Raw genomic sequence first — 21,909 nt, forward strand, 5'->3', positions numbered from 1 at the left:
TTCCTGGATGTGGAGATTGATCTCACAGCCGTACGTAAAACCTTGTTGATGCAAACCTTATGTGTCCCAGGGAGGCTAGTGACAATAGATATTTTGTATGTAGATAACGAAAACGCAATGCGAACAACTAGCGATGTATTTCAACGATAAAATTGATAAAATCTACTCGCAACTTAGTACAAATGGAGAACAGCTTCCTAAGACTAATCAATTGTCAGCAAATTTCACTTCTCACATTGGGTTATCAGAATCTTCGAAGAGCACACTTAATAGATGGCGACCTTTAGACATATCATCTTTTCTGGACATATTAAATAGCATTAAGTCAGGATCCCCGAAAAGGACCCCTTCCCAGTTCATGTTCTAAAAAACTGGACCCTCTGATTCTGAAAGGGATTATGGAACTTCTCAATGCTTCAATTGAGGAAGCAGTAGGGCCTGCTATTTGGAAGCATGCAATGATTCTTCCTTTGCTGAAGGAGGCTAACACTGACCCGGAAGTCTTCTCCAATTTTCGTCCCGTCTCCCTGCTTCCCGCATTTTCCAAAATATTGGAAAAACATGTCAATAACCAACTGACTCAATTTGTGAAATCCCAGAATATTCTGCATCCGTTCCAATCCGGTTTCAGAACAGGTTTCTCAATGGAGTCGACACTCCTGGGAGTTACGGAAACCATCCGTCAGCGGTTAGACAAGGGTAACACAGTGGCACTCATCTTGTTAGATTTGAGTGCCGCTTTTGATACCATATCCCATGAGACCCTTGTTCAAACACTAAAATCCAAGAGTGTCGGTGGCGCTGCCCTGAAATGGTTGGAGAGTTTTCTATCTAATCAAACATTCCAGGTTTTCTCAAACACTAATAACTCCAGTTCTTATGTCTCCCTTTACGGAGTTCCCCAGGGCTCTATTTTGAGCCCTCTGCTTTTTAACGTCTACATTAGTCCCCTGGCAGCCATAGCAGAAGATGCTGGGGTTACAATATATTCTTACGCAGACGACACACAGCCTATCTTTTTTCTATCCACAGAAGATAAGCTTAAGGTGTCCTCTCTTCAAATAGGCCTACAAAACATTGCTGAATAGATGCATTCTAACAACTTGAAGTTGAGTGTAAGAAAAATGGAGCTCTTCATCCTTGGTGGTACTAAAGACCTTTGGGGCCCACAGCACTGGCCGCACCAAATGGATCCCCTTCCATAGCCAGCGCAATTTGTTCGCAACTTGGGCATCATTATAGATGACCAACTGTTTATGCGACAACAAGCAGTCAAGGGCATAACTATGTCAGATTTCGGAAAGGTATCAAGACATGGTTATTCAATCAGTAAGCTCCAGTGGCTACTCCCCTTCTCAGCATGTGTCCGTAGGTGCCGGGAAACCTCTGGGTAGCTGTTGCGCCATATAAGTTTAAATATAATAATAATAATACTAATATGTATCTACCAAAGCTTGAAACAATTTAAGATGAGCCTACTTTTAGTAGTCATTGGTCAGCTTGTTTAAATCCCAAGGCCTGTAGGCAGTCATCGAGGGTCACAAGTTGAGACACAGTGACAGCAGAGGACACCCCTAGCTACAGATAAATTATGTGTTCGCATGTATTTTGTGCCGCATTAATCTTTATACATTTTGTGCTTTCCACGTTGTTGCTACCTGACCACTGGCTTTGTGGCAGTGCCAGCAAGAGAATACACTGCTCACAGGGGCGTAGCTTGGCCATTTGGGGGGTCTAAGCTTCAGATTTCCTAACAGTTATGCCGGCATATCTTGTTAAAGTGCATTATGAGAAGCAGGAAACAAGGGGAGCTTAGGAGGCAGTGGAAAGGGAGAGAATTGTTATGGGTATTCAAGACAACAGTTTTCAAACTAACCAAGTTTTAAGGCAGAGACAAGAGAGTGTTTGTATGTGTGTGTTTTTGTTTGTGCAGCATGTAACAATCTAGGTTGAAATCCACCAGACACCTCACTATACCTGACTGAAAGCACCTCTAACCAACTATTTACTACAGAATGCATTTTTTAGGGGGTGTCACACCCCAAACACCCCCCACTGAAGGCTCGCCACTGGCTGCCCATGCCAAAGCGAGCAGCACTCACCAACATTCCTTGATATTGAGTTTTTCTACGCAGTCCAGAAGCCCTTTCCAAAGAAGGTTCTTTTGTTTATGTTACATTTTTTAGCATCTTTAAAAAATCCCAAATAAGGATATCCCACAAATCACACCCTCCCCTTTGTAGCTCCCTCCTTCCCCTCTTCATCCCCGCACATTACAGATTATCCTTCTTTGGTTTTTGTATGGAGTCATGTCACAAATCTTTTCTTGTAAAAATATTGATGTACTCGCTTCCAATAATGCCAGTCTTGTACTTGTTTTAGTCTTCATCCCTTCTTCTCTGTTTTCTTCATCTCTGTAGTTCTCTATTTCTTTCTCTCACACACATACTCTCTCTCTCTCTCTCTCTCTCTCTCTCTCTCTCTCTCTCTCTCTCTCTCTCTCTCTCTCACTCACTCTCTCACACACACACACAGACACACACACTCCCTCTCCCTCTCTGTATTATAAATTATGTATTGTATCCACATATGCATGAAGAATTTTTGGGAAGATTCACACGAATTATTTCCAAGTCGATTTTGCCTAGTCCTTTATGTACTAGCTATATGATATATTACATCATCATTCACAGTTGATGTTGAAATGATTGCTCCGTTTCTTAGTGTTTTAACATAGTTTATTTCTGTTGCTCAAGTACGCAATTGGTTGATGCATGCAAAATGGTGTTATTACATCATAGCAATTCAGAATGATCCAGTAGAAGGCCAACACAAGTTTCACCCACAGGAGAAAGTGCCAGGCCTTGCTCAGAATTGCTTGTGTGGTCATGTCATAGCTGGTTTAGAATCTTGAGTATATGTCACGCCATGTGGTTTGTTGTTGTCGGCTTCCCACTGTGTCGGTATTGGTACACTGTCAGTACATCACTTGCAGCATAAAAATATCACAACCATTAAATTAACCTAAAGAAAGAAAGAATAGTGTACTGGCATGTGGAATTAAAGGGCCCACCCGGCGCAAGATGTCACAATAGGTCTCAAAGCCTAATCCGACCTCAGCAAACAAAGGAACATTCTAGAAAGTTTATTACTGATAATTGTTAGTGATGCAGGACTGGGTAAAGATTACTTTTTTTAAAAGTCGATGGCCTCCTTAAGAACAGTAAATACGAAGTAGAATAAAATATTAAATATGTACTTATCGTGCAATGTAGTGGTAGGCGAAGTATTGGATGCAACATTTTTGTGATCAATACTGTTAACCATCAGAAAGTTACTTACAGTCTCTGTGTTAATGAGTAGCTAATTATAAATCAACATAGTCATAGCTGTTGCCAAGAACACTTTCCCCCTGTACCTTCTATGATATCCAATTTAAATGTGCACCATTTAGAATTATTTATACATTTCATTATTTTATAAGGCACTGGCTTGTAATGTACAGCCCTTCCTTGCATTATTGACAATGTCAGAGTCAGTTATTTGGTAAAATTAGCCCCTTCTGCAATGCTCTATACCCAGACGCGGGTCCCATGCTCACTGTGGCATTGGAACCACACGGCACCCAACTGATGATTCCCAATCAGGGTGAAACCAGTCTTGGGTTGCCTCTGTTCTGGTTCAGGGAAGACCCGGCCCGGCAGTTTGGCCTGCACTGGAGCAGGATCCAAGACTGATCTGCTTATGGCTGGGTCCAAACTGAGGTTACATGGTGGGCAAAAGAATAATGGGTTGGTATGCTACCCCGAGTGATTGAGTTGAAGAAGCAACCTGAAGCAGGCCTGGGAATTGTAGCTTGGGTGTGAGACACATGTAAACATAAGGCAGACTGAGGTTATCTGGTTACCAGGCTCCTGAGATGAAGATCTCATACCTGGCTCTGAATGAGCCTCCTGATGTTAAACTCCAGCGGTTCCTCGTTGTTTTCAAAGACAACAGTCACACCCATGGAAGAAAAATAACAGATTCACAACACTCCACAGACCTGCAGCCTCTCAGCTCCCGAGGAGAAACTCAAGATATGAGGCACATGGTGACGGGAAAGGCATAACACAAACAATATTACTTTAAATATATGGCACTATCTTCTAGCCAAAAAGGCAGAAACAAAAACCGTAAAGAAAAGAAATGTAAAGAAACCTAAGGGAGATACAGGGAGAATCACAGATATTAAGCTAGATCACCCAAGAGAACTAAGAGCGTTCTGTATAGTATTCTATTGATGTTTGTATAGCGCTTTCAAATCCCGTGAACCTGGGCGGCTTTAGGGCGATGCGACCGGTGCGGCTGCACTGGGCGCTGACCTGGAAGGGGGCACTAACCTGGGAGGGGGGGAGGGAGTAGGGCTGTTGGGTGCTGTATTTAGCAATAATTTACGACTAAAAGGCACCTGCTACAGTGTTTCTTGTACATCCAGCTTCAAGGCAGCAATACAAATGTCAAAATAACTCTTGTGATAAATGGTCCTGCTAGAGAGAGAGAGAGAGAGAGAGAGAGACATAAAATGCATGTGAGAGAGGGGCTATGGAGAGCTGAGGGGCGCTTCTGCTAGGTTGTAGTGAGGGAATCTGAGGAGGTCTTAGGTGGGGCTCCATACGAGATTGTTCCACCGGGTGCTATCAGCGCTAAAGTTGGCCCTGTCTTAAACACCCAAAGCACTTTCTGAATGGTCTCTGTACTGGGGTGTATGTATGATATTTTTCTGCATTCTGTCCATCAATTGTTCTTTTTGCATTTGTCACCCCGAGTGGGACCGGTATGCTCAGACTGGAGACCCATGCTCTCCATGAAATGAAATGAAATGAAAATGGCACTTTTATAGTGCATGGCTACCCGGAGGCATCCCAGTGCTTGCAGCTGCAGAAATGAAATCAAAGAAGATGAATTAATTGATAGGAAAAAGCCAGGTTTTTATTTTCTTGCGGAAAACGAGGTGATTGGGCTCCTGTCGAAGGGAGAGGGGCAGAGAGTTCCACAGCCTCGCGACGTTATGGGAGAAGAGGCGACCACCCGTGCGGGCCTTATTAATTCTGCTAACTTGTGCCAAGTTCTGGTCGTTGGAACGAAGATTTCTGGAGGCCTTGTGCATTTTGATTAAATTGGCCAGGATGGGAGGGCCATTGCCCTGAAGATTTTTGTGGGCAATGCAGAGGGCCTTAAAGTGTACCCGTTCTTTTATGGGTAACCAGTGAAGAGATCTCAGAGCTGAGGAGCGATGGTTAGTATTTGTCAGCAATCTAGCAGCGGAGTTCTGCACCACCTGGAGTTTTTGGATTACGGAGACCGGGGCTCCCAGGTATAGCGCGTTGCCATAATCCAGCCTTGATAAAATCATGGCCTGGATCAAAATTTTTTTGGCTCTTTCGGGGAGTTGAGGGAGGATTTTACGAGTGGATTTGAGCAACCCAAAGCAAGTGGCCGCGGTTTTTCTGGCTTGTACTTTGAAAGTAAGGTTATCATCTAGCCAGAAACACAGGCTTTTGATCGCTTTTTTTGGGGTTGGGCTGGCACCCATAGACGGGGGCCACAGCGTCGGGGAGTTGAACGAGGCCTTTCTGCCCAGTAGCATCAGTTCCGTTTTTTGACTGTTTAATTTTAGCTGGGACTGGCCCATCCACTTTGATACCTCTTCGAGGCAACTACTCAGACTTGGGTGCGATGAATCAGCCTGATTGAGGGACACCACAAGCTGAGTATCATCAGCATAGCTGATGAGTTCGATTCCATAAGGGGCCACTATCTTAGGAAGGGGGGACATGTAAACGTTAAAAAGTGTGGGGCTCAGAGAGGAGCCCTGAGGAACTCCACACTGCAGGGGGGATGGTGAAGAGTGACAATCTCCTTCAAATACTTTGAAAAATATGTCCCTGAGGAAAGATTCGAGCCAGGAAAGAGCTTTTCCCGAGACTCCAGTTTCTTTAAGGCGGGAAAGAATAATACGGTGGCTAACCGTATCGAAGGCGGCACTGAGGTCTAGGAGGATGATGGCCATGTTGCCACACGTGTCCATTATCCTCCTAGACTCTTCTACCACCTTAAGTAGTGCCGTCTCCGTCCCCTGACCCGGGCGAAAGCCTGTTTGGGAGGGGTGGAGTGAGTTAGAGTTCTCCAAAAATGATGACAGTTGCTGATTGATAAATTTTTCAGCTAGTTTACTGATGGCCGGGAGAAGGGAAATAGGCCGGTAATTGGATAAGTCTCCGGGGTCAAGGTTAGATTTCTTCAACAGAGGTTTGACCATGGCTATTTTCCAGTCCAAAGGGACTGTACCTGTTTCAATCGAGAGATTGATCAGGTTGATAACTGGAGACTCTAGGATGGGCATAACTAGCTTCAGGGTGTTAATGGGAGCAGGGTCAAGAGGAGAACCACTTTTAATTGAGTTAAGGAGGGGGGATAAGTGTTTCTTGGTGAGCAGGGTAAATGAAGAAAGCCCAGGGGTGGATCTAAGAGAGGGAAGAACAGATGTCGCGAGAAAGTCGGGGCTAGAGACAGGAGGGAGGGCCAAAAGAATGTTTTGAATTTTCGTGTGGAAGAAGAGTGCCAATTCTTCACAGCGAGATTCAGATGCTTGTTGGGCCGACGGGGGATCAGGGGGTTTCAACCTGCTTGTCACAATTTTAAAAATCTCTTTGGTTGAGTTAGAGGAAGTAATGATTTTTTCGTCATAAAAAGATAATTTAGTTGCCTTTAGCACAGATTTATAGGCTTTAATTGAGGCTCTGTATTTGACTTTTTTCTCTATGTTAAAGTCTTTCCTCCATAGTCTCTCTTCTTTTTTGCAATTCTGTTTGAGTTTACGGAGCTCTGGACTGAACCAAGGATGATTAATGGGTCCCCTTTTTTGTACTGTGGATTTTCTTGGTAGGGTGGCGTCTAGTGAGTTCTCAATCCACTGGTTAAACTCTGAATTCGCTATATTCATGTCAGGGTTAGCGGGCGGTAGAGTGGATTTTAGTTCTTCTGCCCAGTCGATAGTCTTGAGCTTGGACCAGTGCCTAGTCTTTTTAGTAGTGAAAGTTTTTACCGGGGCTGGGGGGGGAATGTTCCATGAGAAAGGTATGACGAAGTGATCTGACCAAGGTAAAGGATTAGGTTGTGAAGTGGTGAGATCGGTTAAATTAGAAAAATGGGGTCAAGCAGATGTCCCTTTATATGAGTAGGCTTATGATTTTTAAGAGACATTTCGCACGTCTCTAGGTCTTGAACGAGGTCCGTCGCTATCATGTCAAGAGGGTCATCAAAATGGAGATTCAGATCTCCTAATATGGTAAAGTTGGAGGCTGAGCTGGCAAGATTTATGACGGTTTCCAATAATGTCTGATGAAATTGTCCTAAAGATCTCGAGGGCGGTAGATTAAGAGCCCCGTGAAGGAGGCAGAGGATGAAAGGGTTATCGAGAAGTGGACGTTTTCACAGTCCAGTAAGGGACTGCCTAGGAGGCGGCAGACTAAATGGTCCTTATAAAGGATAGCAATCCCTCCACCTATGTTTCCTGTTCGATCCAGGTGTTGAATTAGATAGCCCGGGGGCAGGGCCTGGACAATATCTGGGCCAGAACAGGGTCCTAGCCATGTTTCCGTGAGAAACAGTAGATCCAATGATGAGTCTTGTAGTAGGAAGGAGATCTCCGAGGCATGTTTGGGCAGGGAGCGACAATTCAAGAGGGCCATCTTAAGCGTATGGGGTTGTCTCTGCCTGATCTTTGGTAATTTGAACAGATAAAAAGAGCAGTGTTGGCAACGGTATTGATTAAGCGAAGGGTTTAACAAATAATTGCACAGGGAAGGGAGGGTAGTGACCTGATTCAACTGTAGAAGGTGAGGCCGGGAATATGTGGTAAAACCGGGGGAACGTATGACAGGGGGACATGGCCCTGGGCACGGCCTGGCGCGGACGGGCGCAGACGGGCAGGACTCTGGCATGACTCCGGCGTGAGTCAGGCGTGTCCGCAACGCGTCCGCTATGCGGAGAAGGGCCGTCCTATTTATCAGAGACTGGAGGCACCTGAGCGCTTCGTCACCCCCAAGATGGCCGCTGTGGAGGCTTCGGATCCTGGTACCACACCCTCAGCGTCAATCCTCAGCTGAGAGTGGGTCCAGGGAGCAGTGAGGAGGTGCTACACTGATCTGGTACGAAAAACGCTTTTTATTCAAGCGCAATGTCAATACCCCTACAAATAATAAAAACGCTTTTCTTAATCAAGCGCTGCACTAGTAACAGTAATTTAATAAAGGTTTGCGAGGATAAAACGCTTTTTAAATCAAGCGCTGCACTAGTAACAATATTTTTAAAGATTTGCGAGGAGTAAGAGAGAACCTCCCGGCTTCCGCCTCAGGAGGGTGAAAACAGAATGGTAGCTTGCTAAGGCGCCGAGGGCGAGAGGCCCTTTTATCAGAGACTAGAGTGCACCTGAGCGCTTCGTCACCCCCAAGATGGCCGCTGTGGAGGCTTCGGATCCCGGTACCACACCCTCAGCGTCAATCCTCAGCTGAGAGTGGTCCAGGGAGCAGTGAGGAGGTGCTACACTGATCTGGTACGAAAAACGCTTTTTATTCAAGCGCAATGTCAATACCCCTACAAATAATAAAAACGCTTTTCTTAATCAAGCGCTGCACTAGTAACAGTAATTTAATAAAGGGTTGCGAGGATAAAACGCTTTTTAAATCAAGCGCTGCACTAGTAACAATATTTTAAAAGATTTGCGGGGAGTAAGAGAGAAGCTCCCGGCTTCCGCCTCAGGAGGGTGAAAACAGAATGGTAACTTGCTAAGGCGCCGAGGGCGAGAGGCCCTTTTATCAAAGACTAGAGCGCACCTGAGCGCTTCGTCACCCCCAAGATGGCCGCTGTGGAGGCTTCGGATCCCGGTATCACACCCTCAGCGTCAATCCTCAGCTGAGAGTGGGTCCAGGGATCAGTGAGGCGGTGCTACACTGATCTGGTATGAAAAACGCTTTTTATTCATGCGCAATGTCAATACCCCTACAAATAATAAAAACGCTTTTCTTAATCAAGCGCTGCACTAGTAACAGTAATTTAATAAAGGGTTGCGAGGATAAAACACTTTTTAAATCAAGCGCTGCACTAGTAACAATATTTTAAAAGATTTGCGAGGAGTAAGAGAGAAGCTCCCGGCTTCCGCCTCAGGAGGATGAAAACAGAATGGTAGCTTGCTGCCCATGCCATTGGAATGTATGACATTGTTCTCCATTCTGTCCATCAATTGTTCTTTTTACATTTCTCATAAACATGGTGGTCTGCTGACTTTTGGAGTTTCATACATTTGTAATAGCGATTACCTAATTGCGATTCGCTGAAAATGTTGATACATGTGGCCCATAATGTGTTAAACAGATCTACAGGTCCCAGAATGTAAAGCAAAAAACTTGGACTGAACGAGCTCCTTGCATAGGAACTTGGGAACATAGACTTCTCTGAGAGAGGAATCCAGCCTCATAAAAGAGCCTACAGTTCAACAGGCCCTCTGGGTCTGGCATCAGACCAGGATCCCACTGTCATTAAGTAGTAAGCCTTAGTTTGAATTTGGCACACTGTCACAAGTGTGATGGATATCCTCTCTTCCCTATTTCAAGTGCAATGGGATATAATATCCCTGTCTGCCCTATTACTAGTGTGCCATGTGTCTTAGATAGGCCCGGGGAGAAACGCTGCCCTTTTAACCATATACACGTTTCCTGAGTTGCCTTCTCTTTCACACAGTGACTTTTGACACATTTGTGTACGTGACAACGCAGGTTTAGTTTATCTGAAACGACATTGCATACAGATTCCACTTAGTATGACCATTACCACAACACCTTGAGCACCATGTACAAGGCCTCGACACACATTGTGCAAATGTTATTTGTTTTCATCCATAAGGAGCATGAGCTATCAATAGACCATAAGAATGATGACCTGACTAAGGTCTCGGCTCAAGAGCAATAATGCTTTTGGTTATAATTAAACAAACATTTCTGGGTTTAGGCAGAGGAGCACTTGCCATCATTGCGAGGTCACTACATACTGAAACCTCAGGTGAGCTGCTTGCTGATCCCTCTACGAGGGATGTCCAACTTGTGACCAAGACAGGGACCTTCATTCTTTCCTTTGGGGTAATGGGGTTCCAGTAGGGGATCCTGGCAGAAAACATACATACACCCCAGGCATCTAGGTCAGGGAACGCATAGTAGAAGTATTCTCAAAGGTAAACTGAGATGAAAGTCTAACTTTACGACTTTCGGAATTCACAAAATGCATGTACTACTGTAGTGAAGATATGATATTGCTTGCAGCCATTGCTAAGTTAGCATAAGTGAACTATATAGTCTGCACAGAGTGTTCAAGGCCGAATAACAATGTATGCTGTTAATTCATGTTGATCAGTCCCACTCACTTAGACAAAACACTTACACAGCTACAAATACCTGAAACTCAGGGGCTTTTAATATGGCATTGTATGCATGTAGAGAGCACTTGAAGAAAACCTTTCCATCTACAGAGAGCTGTACTTGTCCTGGGATGTGATTCACGTCACCTGATCTTGGAGGTATGGGGTCCCCCCTTTTTTTTAACCTAGAGATCTTCTATTATCATAAAACTAGCTCCAAGCCTGGGGAGGTAGTACACAGCGCTATAGTCCTGGTTCCACTATCATTATAAATGATTTCTCCCTTTGTGTTTTATGGAATTGTAACAATGCTGATTGTATTATTTTTATGCATCTGTTTACTAGTATTGGCTAAAGTACTGCATCTTAGAGCATGTAGTTAAAATGAACATTTTAAACTATATTGTGTCTCGGACTACTCACGTTGTGGACTTGTATGAGAATAAAAACGAAAGAGTGTTCTTGATTCCCACTATTCCTGAGAGTTCATTAAGTCACTTGTTCTGGGTTGTCGAATCATTGGTAGCTTTGCTGTAGCACGGAGAACGAATGAGACACTGATGCTAGTCGGATTAGGGTTCTGGGCACTGAGGTGGGTTTTTGGTACACCACAATACACTGAGGTCCTGGTTTCCTGCGCATAGTTCTGTGCATGAGCAGAATCCCTGCAACAACATATTGCGGCACTGTGGGCTAGCTTGTCTCTTGAATGACATATCCTGCGGGGTGCACGGAATTAGTCTTGCACCATCCCTATGTTTATGTTGCCCAACAAACCGTTCAGTTCCTATCGTAAGAAGAGAATTACACGACAAGGGCATTAGGATATAATGCACCTGTAACGAGGCAGGCCAGGATACCTGTCATGTTTCTGATGAAGTACTCGTCTGCCAAACTTTAAATCAGGCCTGTTATCTATAGATTCTGATTAGTAGACTCTGACTTGCAGTAACTAACACAAGCACAGGGGCTCAAAGATCTTGTTAGAAATTTGTCACAAGCACTGCCGAATGCAGACGTTTACAAATAACAATATTACCTCCTGCTTCTTTCTCCCAGCATCCTACACTTCCTGTGCTTCTCCCGCTCCTATATATTCTTTTTCATCCCTGCTTTATTCCATTGTCACTGTTTTCTATCTTTCTTCTTATTTCTCTCTTTTCTTTCTTTTTCTGTCTTGCTCTGTCACAGTCATATGATGAAAATATATGTCCCGATCTCCAAATATTAGTGCCAATACCCATCACCGGCAACCACCAGCACAAATTAATCCATGGTGGTATTAATGAAACACCAGAACCACTCGTTGTTTAATCAAGAAATGCTTTCCCTCTTCATCTTCTCTGCCTTAAAAAGTTTTGATAGTTTGAGGCCAGCAGTCATGTGAAGGGCTCTTGGCAGATATTCTTCTGTGGTCTGATGGAGTGCCGTGAAAAAGCTTATATGGCTTATGAGCTTTACTACACATTGAAAGTATGCCAAACATCAAAAGAGGTCAGTCTGCCATGTTTACTCTCAGTGATCATTGATAATTCCAAAGATGAAAGAATGCAGCTTCAAGTTTGTGCCCTAGGTAAGCTATTTTCTATCTCGGTTCCTTGAACCCCTGGACTATTTAGAAAATTAAATGATAGCAGTAGATTAATAATGTATATATACAAAGAAAAGGAACATGTAAAATAGGACATTTTAAAACACTGTCTAAATGTGATGTCATTTGAAACAGGGGCTAAAATTAAGTTGGTATCCTTATCTTGATTGGCGAGAGCAGCACAAGTAAAAGCACACTGATTCTAGTATAGATTTTTTGAGGCCTCAATTAAAGCACTGGTATGTACAGACAAAAAGAGAATGTGCATTAGCAGTAAAAAAGACAAGATGTTATGCTACACTGTCGCATTTTACTTCGTCTTTTAGAAGTGAAACCAAATTTTAAAAAGATCCAACCTTTCCCTTAGCATTAAAATAAAAAAATGAATTTTTTTAGTTTGTGAATTAAATCAAATATTTAATAATTTGTACTTGTTTGACATATTTTTTTATGTATTTTTGTGCATTGTTTTCTAATTAAATTGTAGAAATTGATTAAGTCTGGGTAGCAGGCTTCCAGTAGTGACACGATGGAGATTAACAGAAGTCAAAAGATTAAGAGCTGCGCCTTAGGTAATGACTGATGGCACAGAGGCAAACAGCCACTTGCCTTAAAATGATCAGAGGTTTCTTAAAAATTTTAAAGAAGATGGGCATGTTCCTCAAAGCATTCTACTTTCAGAGTGTTGTCTCATAAACTGCTCTTCTTCCTAGATTTTATCATGAATGTTCAAACATAGGTGTCTAACACTCAGTTATTCCTTTCCTCCAAGTGTTAATGTGCACTGTAAGACAACAGTTACATTTTTTACTGTACTTGGAATCTACAGATTAGCCCAGCCTCATTATTTCTCATCATAATATAGATTCACTGTAGAAAAGGTGGATCCTCTGGGAGCGAATGTTGCCGGTGAGTCTTTAGGGAGGTGGACATTCGTTCGGCAGTGGGAAGAAGGTGTTGGGGAGGGTGTCGAGGGGTAAGCGGGTTAGGTGGGTTGGCCCAGGGTTAGAGTGATAGGCAGCCCCTCTGCAGTCCCTCTCAATTCGCACCCCAGGCCACAGATTGCATTTTTATAACCACCTAATCCTCAAACACTAAAGGAATCGTCTCCTGCAAAATTAACAATTAATAAGGAAAAGTAAGTAAAGTAAGCAAAGGGAATTAGAAATAAAGAAACTGAGCTGAACTGAATCATATTGAGCAAACTTGTGATCAGTATCACGGTGGAGGAATAACACTTGCCACATTGTGACAACGTTGCAACATCAAATTTAGCAGGAAAACATAATAAAGGAAACAACTAAAATACATGTGCCAATGTTTTAAGGTCGTCAAAAGGGAGCTAAAGGGTGGCAATCTCTTGGGGCCTTGGGTAACCACAAACAGTATAAATCACTCTACTTAATTGTAATGTAATTGGCTTATGTTCTCGTTACGCCCCAGTCATTAACCAGTTACTAGCTTTTAACTAGCTAATGATTCTTGCGGATCCTTTTCACAAAACCATATTCCTGAAGAGGGTATGAAACTGTACTCATCACTTGTTTTGGATACGTGCTTCTTTTATAAAATATTCTGGACATTTTTGACAGCTTCAGCATACCCAAAGTACACTAAGCGACCTTGAATGGCAAATGAAAACATAGGGGCCGCAGCATCAAACAAGAGAGAAACTGAGGCAAAAATAGGTCAAAATATATCTTCTAGAAAAAATACCAAATCAAAGGGAAATTGTACCCATCAGCCTAGCTTAGTAGGCTCATCAGCTCTATTGTTTTCTTTAAAAACTAGATGTAGGAAGCTGGCTCTGTATATACTATACCAAAGTAAGGTATAGTGTGCACGGAGTCTAGGGCGTCCCCAGAGGTATAACAGAGGCTAAATTAAGTAAGTACTAACAGTTCTCTTTGTGGTAGTGTAGGCTCACAGTTAGGCTTATCCAGAGGGTGTCTTAAACATTTAATGTATTCACTAAACTAAGACTGATGCGCACACTTAGAGACTGAATCTGAGCAATTGGGCAAGTATAAAAAAAGCTATACTAGTATTTTATTTCTAGAACCAAGCAGAACTTAGAACAGGTAGGTAAAATATACTTGGAATGCAGGATTTCACAATGAAATGCAGTTATGATCGAATTTGCAATTGTTACAGGTTTGTATATGCTTTAAAAACAGTTTAAATAACACAGTAATTATTTTTAATTTATTCTTGGATTCGTTTTTGCATTACTTGGAGTACTGGGGGTGGTATGCCCAGATACCACACCTCAGGATCTCTCAATATAAGTTAAGTACGACTTTTTATACTTTGCAATTGAGTTCTCTTTTTCTCATACAACAACAGTTCAACACAAACGTTTTAGTCCCAAAATCTCTTAACATAGGCTCCTATGCGAGAAAAATGGTTATCGGTTTCACAGGTAAGTAAACGTCTTACAAATGGGAGTTTTTTGGGTTAGGACCAAGGTTCCCCATGGTCTGGGTAGGCACTCAAATTGCACCACCAGCCGCACTAGGGCAGCCTGGTGTAGAGTGCAGGATGCCAATGTTAGCCAAGGGGGCTAGGGGGCACCTTGGTTGGGGGCAGCTCACAGGTAGGCCACTCGGTCTCGGGTGCCAAGCTCCTAGGGTTAATTTCACGGCAAAGGGGTCCCCAGACAGTACCAAGTCCAATCCACCAGCAGCACTAGGGCGGCCGGGTGCAGGGTGCTTAGGAGGGGTCGGGAGCCTAATGCAAATTTATGGGGGTTGCTGGTTTTGGATTTTGGCTGCAGGCTCGGTCCAGGAAGTCTTCTGGGAGGCACCAACAACAGGGCAGAAAAATTGGAGGGCTCCGGGATGTATGTGCACCTCAGGTCCTCTTCTCCAGGTTGTAGGGCAGCCGGATGCAGGGGTGCCTTTTGAGTTTGGATTTCACCTGAGCAGGCCACTCGCAGTTGGGGGGGGGGGGGGTTGTGCAGACGCTGCAGGCAACATGGGGGAGTCCTGGAAGGGTCAACCCACGGTGGACTCGGGCACTGGAGGACCTCGCTGGGACCGGTGGGCCACCTGGACTCAGGCCGTAGGTGACAGATGCAGTGGTGGTTCCAGACCTGAGTTTCTTTGTCCTCAGCAAGCTCAGAGTCTGTCTTTGGAGTTTCTTTTGAACAGAGCTGCTGTTCACAAGAGATCTGGCCTTTGTTGAAGGCAGTCAGTCCTCCCAGGGTTTTCGAGGTCACTGGCTGCAGGACAAGTCGACTTTTGGCATAGGCTCGCCGGGAACTGCAGACAGGCCTGTAGGGCTGGGGACAAGTCAGTTCTTCTCTGTAGTCTCCTCTCCTGTGTGACTTCTTCCATCTTTCTTCTTCATAGGTTGCAGAAATCTGCCTTTTGGGTTCAAGGCTGCTCCCTAAATACAGTTTTTAGGGTGCGTTTTAGGGGTCTCGAGCTAGTAGCCAAATGGCTACTGACCTTAGGATGACTACACCCTTGGTGTGCTTACCCCACGTGGGGGAGTGGGCACAATCTCATATTCTGATTGGAGAGTGACTTCCATCTGCAAGAGGGCGGGCACTGAAGAGTGGGCTTTACCTCGCCTGCCCCACCTGAGGGGGATGGGGGGAGTGGATTGGCAGTATTTGACACACCTTCTGGGCTGCACTCATTTTTCCTACTTGTCTTCCAGCCGAAAAGGAGATGAGGCAGGAAGGGGGCCTGTTCCTGATAACAGGAGAGACTGGGTTTCTTGTTGCAAAGGCAGCAAGGCCTTTGCAACTCCCCTGCCACAGATGGTTCATCCTGACCTGGGGGAGGTGTGAACACCTTTGCCCAGGAAAGGCTTTCTTTCTGGGCCCAGGGAGCAAAGGCTCCCACCCCAGGGGTCCAGAGACATATCTAGTGGTGACAGGCTAGTGTTTACCAATCAGGGAACCCACCAGAGGATGGTCGTTTTTCAGGGGGCAGCTCTCAGATGCCTTCTGAGTGCAGGGTATAATAAATCCCACACTAGCATCAGTGTGGGTTTATTATGCTGAGAAGTTTGCTATCAAACATGCTTTAAATTAAAAGGTGTAAAGCATGTACTGTTGATTATGCAATTTTGAGGGAAATAGCAAGTGTGAAATATACAACCTCTTTTGGAAAATATTTGGAGGTAGCTTTAGGTTTTTTTATAAATAAGAGACTGGTGGATTGTTCAAGAATCTAAAAAAATGCCAAATAAATCTATGCAACAGCTATCAAGAGCACAGTAATAAAGATCTCCTATTTAAATGTTCGCATGCATGGATGATTCTAAACAACTATACCGTCCACCATAGGCAGCTTTACTTGGGAGCATGTTACTCAATCATTTTATAAACCAACTTCATATGTTTTCGATTTAATGGCCTACAATTTTGTCTTGGGGCAAAGAACAAGGAACCACGGCTTGCCCTTTGTGTGGTCAGGGTGACGATAACATTCGCATTTACTGTTCTTTTGCCCTGAGTATCTAACTTCCAGATGAAAGTGGATTCGTCCCTTATGTAAAGAAATGAGAATAACCCGATATCAGTCAGTTCTTAGGATTTTAAAATTTGACACTTCTTTTAAAACCGTTTTGGTTGTAGGTAAATTTTTAGAAGCTGCTTGGTATAAACGAAAAATAATGTTAAAAATTACTATTTAATGTATCCCAGGTAGCACTCATGATCTTAAAATTGATATTTTCTCTTTTAAATTGTTCTGGTTTTTATTAAATTTTTAGTAGCTGCCTGGCACACGTGGAAAAGAATCTTAAAAGCTACTAGTTAACTGCCTATACGATCATCCCTGTAGATGAAAAATTACAAATATGTATTTTATAGCTAATTTTGTACCGGATTTGTGTGAGGCTTATTCTATTTATTGTATTAGTGGTAATGTGATATTGGTGTTATTTATCCTTGTATTGTTGTGAAGGCACAGGCACTTTACACTTTGCATGGCTCGATTAGAGGGGGTCGCAATGTTTACTGTTTACAATTAGAAGCAAATGAGTATATGTCATGTGTTTTTAAATTATTTTTAACATGCGCTGTACCATATAAGTAAAACAAATCCATCTAGCATTTGTTCTACAGTAAAGATTCTGATTTTAAATGTTTCATGGATGTATACTTTGACGGTTGCAATAACCGAATAAAGCTTTACAAAAAGTAGTGGCCTACAAACAATCTGACTCCTCTATGGATTAAATCCAAGCAAAGTGTTGACTGTAGGCTATGTACTTCAGCAGTTCAGTCAAAACACTTTATTTCGATTATTTAAAATCATAAAAAGACAGTCATGAACATATATACATATATATATATACACATCATTATTTACACAATTCAATCATAGGTTATATGTACAAGAGATAAGAAGTAATTAAAATAGATGTAATCATAATACATTCAGATGTCTGATTTCATAAAAATAGAGAGAAAAAACTATTTCATAAAATTTCAAACTAAAAAAATGTAATTTACAAAGGAAAAAGTAAACTATAGACATGATACATATTTAATAGTGTACTTCAGCAGTTGAAACTATTATTTGCATTGTCTCTAAGTGTTCTAGCCTACTAGTTGAACAGGGATCACTATTGAGGAAGCTGTTAAATGAACAGTGTATTCATTTGTCTAAGCAGGCAATTATTGTGTACCTAGATCTGAACGATTTGCCCTTAAATGTTGCTTATAGGAAATTCATGATGTTGGTGGAAAACAGATTTGCGAAAGCCAGCAATTACCATTTCAAATTTGGTTAATAGTGCTAATTGCCTGAAGTATCAGTTTTTAAATGATCAGTTTTAACGTATTTTACTCATTGAATATGATGAAACACCTTATTATGTTGCTTGTGTTCCCCATATGTTGCATAAATTAGCATCCATGTATTAAATGAAGGTCTTTAAATTTTTCAGTTACTGTTTAGTGCTTAATTTGAGACTGTGGTTTCCGGTGCTCGGCACCAGCACTTAATTGTCAATATCGCACTTATGACAGTCTGCCACATGGTGGCCCTGCTCATCTAATTTAGAGATTAGCAGAACAACAGTTGTTTCTGAATACAATATCCATTAAAAATTACTAATACCTGCCTCTCCAGCCATTCCTTTAGCTCTGGGGACCTGGAATAATCTGAATTGTCTCACTTACAAGCGAGGGAGATGGTTAGTAGTTGTTTTGGTACCATAATTGGCACGATGACAGAGGCAATGGGTGGTGCACGCTGCAGTGGTCTCCTGGCCAGGTATCTGGCACTTTATTATTTTACAAATTAAGCACTGGACGTTACAGAATGAAATGACTTATCGAGCTGTTGTTACCCTTTTGCTGCTGTCTAAATCATCATTAGGTTTAAGATATTTAAATAAGTAGGTGATATAAAATATTTATTTTGTAAACACGTTTTATTTAGACAGAGCTGTTTTAATCTGATTGTTCTTGCGCTCCTTAATGTTTTGTACTTGTTTTTACTAACCGTATACAATAAAGTTATCTATAAAGCATCTAGCTATAAAGAGATCTATCTATTTTTATATTGAAGCCACATGACATTTTATGCTGTTGCATCGTACTGGAGAGGAACATTTAGGAAGAATGTGAGTTATTGCAGATTTGGTGAAAGACTTGTTAATTAGTTGCTTCTGACATGAGAGGGGCATCTAGTTAGGAAGGCCTGCGGTTTTGTTAAAGACTTCCCGTTGTTTCCTCTGACTTAGGAAGGAGATTTCAGAATTACTTGAGGTACTGTAGCGATGTGAAAGGCCAGGCCAATAGGCTTTGTTAATGCTAGTTTGATTTTGTTACCACCTTCTGGGCTGATTTACTAAGACGTGGAGAGGATGTGGCCTTACGGCTAGAGTGGTTGACCTCGAAGCTGGGGAATCGGGTTCGAGTCTTGGCAACGACGCTCAACGTCCTGTCATTCTGGGCAAATCACTTAATCTCCCCGTGCCTAATGAATGTGTCCCTCTGTAACGAAACTGTACCTGATATTTTAAGGTCGTGTTTACACTATATATAACTTTAAAAAAAAACTAATGGAAAAATCCAGATGCCATCTCCAGATCTTGTGACAAAAGTTTCCGAAAAGTGTCTTTGTACAAAATACTTTTCAAGAAAAGAATATCTCTACAACATGAGGTCTAAAACACATTTATACAGAGTGCCATGCTGTTACCTCGTCAAAAAGACAAGGAGTAGGGCAACAGGCCTTTCATCGAGACCTGAAGAAGTGGCATGATTTTTCTGGATCTAAAAATGAAGACTGCTACCCAACTATGGTAGATGATAAAGGTCACTTCACACAGTGAAGCACTTTTGTAGTCTACCTTGGGGCCTTGCGGTAGCTGGAAGTTGCAGAGTCAAACTCTAAATAGATGGGCCCAAAGAATCTTGAGCTAATCTTTTAGGATCCTCACACTATTTGGGTCCTGGACATTCCTCTAGTTCTAGGATCTGTCATTCTTACTACAAATCATACACCAACTACAGTTGGCTTTTTCTAGACAGTGTAACCCGACTACAGGAGAGCCTAATCTGGTTAATTGTTACTTTACTAGTGCGGTATGGTGAATTCTCTAATTTGCGTGAGTTGACCTAGTGTAAAGTTAAGAATCTGCTGTACAGGGATACTGTGATGCATCTTAGCATCACAGAATTGGAGTGATGGAAACCATTGCTCCATTCTCATTACCACCATGTACTTAAGGAGCAGTCGCATACTACAGGAAAATGACACTATTTTATTACCCGCACTGTGCTACCGATAACATGTATATTGGGGCCTGCCTCCCATTCTGGCATGGGTGAGAGCATTATGCTATGCATGAGTATAAAAGTATGTATGAAATGTTTATTCTCCAGATAACAATCCACTCTGCCTTACAAGTCTCCTGTTTTTTGTTTCTTTACAGGGGTGAATCGGGAGCTGGAAAAACTGAAAATACCAAGAAGGTCATCCAATACTTGGCTTTGGTTGCTTCCTCACACAAGGGCAAAAAAGATACAAGCATCACTGTAAGTACATTTTGTTACCCCTATCCCACTACTCCATATTGCCTTATTTTTTTATGCCTTCTGAAGTGGATCTGATGTAGTCTATATGGAAGTTGCAGGTAATTCAATTGTAGTATCTCCCATGCTTTCACAGTGGCAAGCAACTCAACTACAGCCAACCAAAACAGACACTAACTCACTTAATTCTTTACTCTTGTTTAGGGTGTTACTTGGTAGACTATAATCTACTACAGTTAGGAAAGGTATCTTGTAATCATAGTTTGCTGTGCTGATGTCTGAAGTAGTTTACTGCGATCTTCAGAATTCCATCAACTCTCATGAATGATACACACATGCTAAAGTAGGAAATTAATGGACAATTTCCTGGGTCCTGTGTGCTTTTTGTGTCCTTTGGAATATTTCCACTTTAAATGGTAATCCAACCCAAACAAAAACTTTTAACAATTATGTACCCACTCGAGACATCAAGTGGGAGGGTTCCATATGTTTTGACGCATGGTATTGCACACTACCAACTGAGGGCCAACGAGATGGAAGCATTGGCATGGCATAACCTTTCCTTGCACCAGTAAACATTCTTTGGCTGTGTGTTTAGGTTGACAGGAGCCTGTTTTTCCATCAGCATAAGTCCTTGCTCTCCACCGGCCATCTGTGGGCACAACCCGTTGTATATAGCCTTCAACTGTGTGCAATGGGAGTTACCACAAGGCCTTGCCTTTCACCAGACCATGCACCCTGCCCTTCATATGCAAACAATCAACTGTGATTGACCTCCATCCTGGTTTAGCACAGAGCCTAGTGAAGTTTAAATGAGAGTGCTTTGATATGCTGTTTTTTGTATCTCATGATGTTCCACTGCCTAGGTCATCATTCCATCAATGATGTCAATGTTGATGTGACACATGATGTCACCAGTTAATTAATCCATTATGTCATTTGTGATGCCATATGTGAGATCATGATAATGCATCTGCCATTTTATGATTACGTATGTAAGCTGAACTGGCAAATGTCATTATGTTTTATAATAGAAAATCGTATTTATAATTTCACTTTAATTGTCGTTTTTCTGGGAACTTTTGTGTTTTTTTATTCCTGCGTTATTGCGTTGTGACAAAAGGACAATGACTTACCCTAACAGAATTATTCAGTAAATAATTGGTGTTTTTTATGCTAACCTACATCTAGCTCCTTTGTTTATATATTTTAACCCCCCCCCCTCCATGCTGGCTTTGGCACTGTGTAGCAGGGTTTGACCGCAGAGATGAGGCCAGACCCCGCATCAACCCTTGGTATGCTCAATCCACTCTGGGTATGGCCTTTGGCTCAACCCCCGTCTCGTAATTACACACATGCAATATGCAAACTACATGGGTGCCCTGAAGCTAGACAGGGATAGCAGTTGCTACCCCTCAATTGCTTTTTGTTATTCTTCACATGGATTTTGGTATCCTGAGCGTCATGGGTCATGAAAGCAGTGACCGTAACAAAATATCAACATACATACTAGAACCGTGTTTACTTTTTCTAGTTTTTAACCCTTTCCATTACCTGGTTCCATCAGGGTCTAACGTAGAGAGAAGGGCTAGGTCTGTGATGTCACTGGGACCCAAAATGGTGTATATCTCCTCCCCCACCACTAGGCTTTTAAATTCTCCGAATTAGAGTTTGAGAAACCATGGGGAAATGTTACGTCAACTTGCTCCAAGAAAGATGTACATCTGTATATCATCATGCCTGTTTTTGGTTAACGGAACAGAAAGTGAATAAAAAATTACCATCTGCTGCTTGAGCTTTATGACAACCAACTGACATGTTAAGCATATAATGGTAGATGAGAGCTTGCACATTTACAGG

General features: G+C 42.4%; 1 protein-coding gene across 4 annotated transcripts in view; it reads left to right on the forward strand.

The window, feature by feature from the left end:
* Window positions 1-21,909, forward strand: part of MYH11 (myosin heavy chain 11) — a 285,530-nt gene that overhangs the window by 109,779 nt on the left and 153,842 nt on the right. For all 4 annotated transcript variants that reach the window (XM_086941438.1, XM_086941439.1, XM_086941437.1 and 1 more), the window contains exon 5: window positions 19,950-20,052. In XM_086941438.1, the coding sequence (XP_086797564.1) occupies window positions 19,950-20,052 (103 nt within the window). The remainder of the gene's footprint in view (window positions 1-19,949; window positions 20,053-21,909) is intronic.

Source organism: Lissotriton vulgaris, chromosome 10 (genome assembly GCF_964263255.1).
Source record: "Lissotriton vulgaris chromosome 10, aLisVul1.2, whole genome shotgun sequence".
Taxonomy (NCBI): domain Eukaryota; kingdom Metazoa; phylum Chordata; class Amphibia; order Caudata; family Salamandridae; genus Lissotriton; species Lissotriton vulgaris.